The following is a 6,000-nucleotide window of genomic DNA, read 5'->3' on the forward strand; positions in this document are numbered from 1 at the left end:
CGGGATGCCCGCTCCACCAACTTAGTTAAAGCGATGCCCTGGATAATAGGAGTCCTGACCTGGGTGTCCTTGTTATCACTTGTTATAATAACTCCTGGCTCCACTGGAGGCCCTTTGCAGTGTGATTTTTGTGTTTCCTCCAACATTTCCTGAATCTGGAAAAAGAGAACACCAAAATATGAGCCATGACTCCGGCCAAACCTCTGCGTAAACAAGGCTCTGGACCAGCCGTAGCTCCACTTTTATTCTTCAAAGCCACGTTGTGGAGGCACATCAAGGGGAGCAAAGTGTCAGAGCTGATTTGAAGCCTCAACAGAGTCGGAGCAGGGGTGTGTTTGTGAGGAGTGTGTAGAGTTCACAGAGGGAAGCCAGGCTGATAGAGATGTGAGGGGAGGCCCCCCCAAATCCCTTTTATATCACCAGCTCACAAGCGCGTTGAAAAAGTAGCACAGAAGCCTAAGGGATGGGGAGGGTGGAGGAAGAGATCAAAGAGAGATGGAAATCCAGACAGAAATCCATGCAAGAGTAAGAAAAAGACAAAAAACTGCAGACAGACACCATCCTTTGTTCCCCCCCAAGCAGCTGAGTCAGTTTATCTGATCCGCTGGGGGAAGACTGCACTGCTGCATGACAACCGGAGCACAAAGAGAGTCAACCTGCTTCAGACGTGAGCACAAACACAGCTGCTGTGGTTCCCCTCCTGTGACTGGGTGAGCCGAGTGCGCCCTGAACGCCCTGAACGCTCCAAACGCTCCGAACGCTCTGAGCGCTCGGCGTCAGGGAGCAGAAAGTGGAGGAGCCAATAAAGCTCTCTGACAGGTTACAGTAAATAAACTTCAGACAGGTTTCCTGCTCATGTGGATCCAATCCTCCTCCAGCAACACATCACTTTTCTGTATCACTTCCCTCACCGCTGTCCTCTATTAATAAGAGGTGCTGGACGTGTGTGTGTGTGAGTGTGTGTGTGTGTGTGTGTGTGTGTGTGTATGTGTGTGTGTGTGTGTGTGTGTGTGTGTGTGTGTGTGTGTGTGTGTCTTCAGGGCAAGGTCAGAGATAGACAGATACTGTCAGCTCAGATGATCACCTGGACTATGTTCATTTGCTCGCCCACTCCCCCCTCACTAACTCACTCGTGCCGTCAGAGTGGGAGGGGCAGGCTGGGGGGGAGTAATGGATTACATGTAGCAGTGTTACATAAATAGGATACTAAAAAATGTAACTGTAATCCATTACAGAACAGAAAAAAATGACTCTTTGCGACACAACACCACAACAAACCAACACGTAGGGATGGGAACTGAATTAGGTATTTTTAAAGGTACCAACCAAATTCTGTCTTTAGTACCAGTAGGGCTGCAACTAATGATTATTTTTGTAATCGATTACTATTATATTAACAATCTATGAATCCAGGGAAAAAAAGAACATGGATGTGGGCTGAAAAGGCAAGGCCAGACAGTACACTGCCTCTGCCCTACCACTATCTGTAGCAGCTAACGCTAATGCTAACGGTGAACTTGTGGTTTTCAAACAGGGTGACGATTTAATAAAAAGCCCAACATGTTTGTTTGATCATTGCAGTCATACTGCCGTGCCATGCGAGGTCATTTTTGTTGATTAACACGCTGTGTGCTTTTACTCAGCGTGAAATTCTCCCAAACTCTGGATTTTTGAGACAAACAGCTTCTCTGGCTCTGCTGTTATTCACGTGTTCACTTGTTTCCCTCACCTGCCGGCTCGGGTTCTCCTCTACCACGCTGATCTGTTTACATGTGACGCATACAGCCCCACAGCCCAGGTAATCTACACTCCAGTCCAACAGGTGGCGGTAATGCACTTTCAGCTCGTTGCCAACCACTAAATAATCCGACAAAAATGAAGAAGACAGATAAACTGAAGACAAACTAATACATTGATTATGGTAAAAAGTTGTCGACGCTTTTACTAATTGATATTTATCAATTTTGTTGATGAGTCTTTGCAGCCTTAAGAACTGGGAACCGATTCAGGTAAAATCGAAAGGCCTTACAAACCTAGGCGCCTAGATGCAGCTTTGTGACAGTGAGGGAGAGGAAGAGTAGGAGATTTTCCACACTGGACGTGAACACATCATTGCAACGTTATATATTGAAGCAAAAATGTGTTAAATTGAAAAATGTTGAGATTTTATTATTAAACAAATTGACATTTTAACCACATAAACACAAAAAAAGTACAGAGAATTGGTACTACTGGGTACCGACACTGATAAAGGTACCCATTCCTATCAACACCTGAAGCAACTACCCATGTAGTCCGAGCTGTATGTAAACATAACGTAGCCTACGGTTGTTCATTGTTCAGTTCGCTGCCTTCACTGGGTGGAAACTGCATCATCCTTTTGAGTTTAAATCAGAAAAGGGGAACAACGTTATCCCACAGTACAAATTATCATCTAGGGACTCATGGTCCAACTTGAAAAAACCGCTAACGTTTGCTGAAATACACAGAAATCCAGTAAACTTAAGCTCAGGTCTGTTAGCATGCTAACCTGACAATAATTACTGCACTGTGTGGACACGGTTTGTTAAAAAAAATACAGTTGAGGCTCTTAAACGAGTGGTTCCCAAACTTTTCAGGCTGTGCGACCACTTTTACCTCTTGGCTTAGCTGACGCACCCCCAATACTCGAAACAAAAACATAAAGGCGTAGTCTTTATAGCCACATAGACAGTATCAAGTTTAGTAAAAAAAAAAAAAAAAGGCTAACGGCTAAAAAAATGATCTCTCACATTAGAAACAGTGGGGAGAATAACAGTAAGTAATGATATAATTATGACAATAATAGTACTTGAAAGCCAAGTACCGTCGCAGAGTGATGAATAGAGGTCATTACTGTGTAACAAAAATTAGGTATTTAAATATTTTAACTGTTTACCCCCATTAAAAGTGCTTAAATTATTTATTTAATTATTTATGTATTTATTTATTGATGCAATATCAATAAATAATGGTGCTCAGCTGCCATTACGCTTATGTCGCCCCCTAGTGGCGGCTCGCAAACCACACTTTAGAAATCCCTGTCTTCTCCATGTTTACCTCTTAAAAGGAACATATTTTCTGTTTATTTTGTAAACAATACAGTTTTTCAGTCAAATACTTGGATAATTTGGAATTAGTAGGTGTTCTGCCTGAATTTGCTATATAGTTTTAATTTTCTTATTTATTTTTTTCTTTTTTTTCTTTATCAAATTCAGTATGTGGACATCTGATTGGTTAAAAACACTGTGTGTTCAACTGGAACTGCATGTCCTGTTTGCAGTATAAAAGAAGTTTTTTTTAACTGTTTTTAGTTTGATGACACATCTTTTATACACTCTTGTCTTTATGTGCATTGGTATTGAAGTAATCCAAAAGTAACTTAAAGTAATCAGTTACATTACTTTAATATTGTGATACTCAGAGGAAGTTACTGTTTACATTTTCTAACAGGTCACTTGTAGTTGTAGTGGATTACATTTTTAAAGTAGCCCTCCCAACCCTGGGAGGAGCAGAGAGTAAAGGGGGGAGGAGGGAGGAGGTGCAGGGGCCATCAGGCATGCAGTGCACCTCCCCGCTGGCCCCCGGGCTGCCCTGCGAGGGACACTTGCTCTTTTCTGACCTATCGCAGGAGTAAATGTTAAAATGAGGGGGAGCAGACGGGGCTTCTCATTGACATTCCTGCTGGTTTTGAATGGAAATGTGGCAAAAAAGGAGACTGCACCCATGGGTGCTGTCCTATAGCCAGAGATGAGTGTGCTGTTCCTGGCTTGCAGGCAAGTCAGATGTTGCCTGTGCCAAAATCCCCCATCAGCCAAAATGTAACACATGACTGGAAAAAACAGAAATGTGAATCTGTTATTCTGCGTGTGAACCAGAGCAGAGAGGAGCCAAGAGGGAGTGCAGCTCCAGCCCTCCTGACACCCAGTCTGTCGGTGATGTTATGATTAATAAACAGAAGAAAATTATCCATGTGATTGCTATTTATGCTTTTTTTTATTATCCTGTGTTGGGATTGATTGGAGAATTAGGTCCTGGAATTAGCCAACAAACATTCAAAGATGAAAAAGATGGGATTATAATTATTTGTTTTGGCTTAAAACATGAATTTTATGTAAGAACAGAAGATTTGAAAAGTGTTTAAAGGACACCTTGCCTGAAAGGTCAGAGGATGAGGGATTGCAGCTCAGATCACTCACCTATAGTCGACACCACAGTTCCAACAAAATAAAAAGCTCCTGTAAAATCCCATCGTGGCCTCAGAGCGTCAGCCCGGATCCCAGCCGCGATGGCAGCCTCATACTCCCGCAGGAAGGAGTTGAGGTCCTGCAGGCTGATGTTGAAGGTCTCGCTGAAGTTGTGGAGCGTCCCGTTCCAGCGGCCGTGAGCCTGGAGCTCCGAGGGCCTCTCGATGGCCGAGAAGACCGCAGCGCCGCACAGCAGGTAGAGCATGATGAGGACGGCGAGCAGCACGAAGCGCCCGTTGTCCTCGTTCAGGTGCAGGGAGCGGCAGTCTTGCAGTCGCTGGCTCGGCATCATCCAAATTTCAGCACCACGCGCGCGTCGGACAGCGACAAGCTCCACATCGGAGACGGCATTCACTCGTCTGCAGGTGCCCTCTGGAAGTCACTGTCCTGCTCCCTCACTCCACTTCTGTTGGCAACATTTCCTCTAGTAAACCCTCCACGTTGTCCCATTGTAGTTGTAAAGTGAGGTTATGTAAAGCGGGGAGGCAGAAAAAAAACGCTCCACTTGTGGATTTTAAGTCTGTACATCCACGGAGGAGTTCATGAGAAGAGCTGCAGGCGCGCAGTTTCATGTTAGACACATTTCCCTGAACAGTTGTTGCAATGCAGTTGGTGTGAACTGGACTGCAGCTCGGATCCAAACAGACGCGCTGAACGCTCCTTTGTGCAAAAAGCAAGCAGTGGTAGTAGAATCCTGTGGGTCCCCTGCACCAAAACGTTTCTCCGCAAAACACCAAAGAGACGCGCGAAATTCAGCAATTAACAGGTTTAAATCCCAATCATGTGCTCACAGAAAGTCATCCATCCCCAGGCTCGCAGAGAGTGAGTGCGGTGCTGCAGCTTTCATGTGGCACATTACATCCTGTCAGCGCATATGGTGAGATCACTCCTCGATATGAACCGGAGGCTACGGCATCCCGCCACTTCAGGAGGAAAACTGCAGATTGAAGGAGACGCTGAGATTGTGCAGTCAGCTGAGGAAAAAAAACAACAGTTTCCACCTCGTGTCTTTGAGTTGAGGTAGTCCTCTGATGCCACAGAATTTACTATGACATTAGAGTACAGCCGTGTCACTGCGTGCCATGCGCACTGTGGGGAATCCACTCACTGGGACTCACATGCAGAACAAAATGCACACTCATGAGCCAGAGAGACCGAGAAAGTTTCACAGGAAGAAAACAGAGAACAGACTGAAGGGAGGAGAAAGTGTTTGGGTCATTTGCATGAGTAAAATAAGAGATGCAAGTTATGCAACAGTGAAGAAATACTCCTCTCCAAGTGAAAACATGCTCTCACATCTTTCTGGAGTGAGATCTAAAAGTTAAAGTTTAACTACCTTTCTTACAAAAAGACGACAAGCAAAAAGATCCAGATTTGATGTTTTATTGGTCATGATGCAGCAGAATCCACCTGCAGACATCTACATTTTTAAAGTGGATAAATATATTTCAAATATTTCATAGTTTAATTTTGATTTTTATCATTTTCTGAGCTGTAATGGCTGCACAAAACAGTCTGAGATCAGAGTGCAGTGCTGGTGTATTCATTGTCAGTGAACCCAAATGGAGTCAGCATCATTTAAACAAACTGTACTTTCGAAATCAGGTTGACATCTTGCCAATTCACAGGGGTGGTGTTATGGGTGGGCTCGAGGTTCCCAGGCCCACCCTAAACTTTTCTTATAATTTTTAAATACAAACAATGGGGAAAATAAGTGTTGAATGCATCAACTTTT

At 44.1% G+C, this 6,000-nt stretch overlaps 1 protein-coding gene across 1 annotated transcript in view; it reads right to left on the reverse strand.

The window, feature by feature from the left end:
- kcnk12 (potassium channel, subfamily K, member 12) overlaps positions 1 to 5,302 on the reverse strand; it is a 50,639-nt gene extending 45,337 nt beyond the window's left edge. Inside the window, exon 1 of the mRNA XM_074675908.1 lies at positions 4,218 to 5,302. Within this exon, the coding sequence (XP_074532009.1) occupies positions 4,218 to 4,557 (340 nt within the window). The 5' untranslated portion in view covers positions 4,558 to 5,302. The remainder of the gene's footprint in view (positions 1 to 4,217) is intronic.
- Positions 5,303 to 6,000: the final 698 nt, after the last annotated feature.

This window comes from Halichoeres trimaculatus, unplaced genomic scaffold (assembly GCF_033239565.1).
Source record: "Halichoeres trimaculatus isolate MK-OKI-2021-1 unplaced genomic scaffold, fHalTri1.1 fHalTri1_scaffold_8, whole genome shotgun sequence".
Lineage (NCBI taxonomy): Eukaryota > Metazoa > Chordata > Actinopteri > Labriformes > Labridae > Halichoeres > Halichoeres trimaculatus.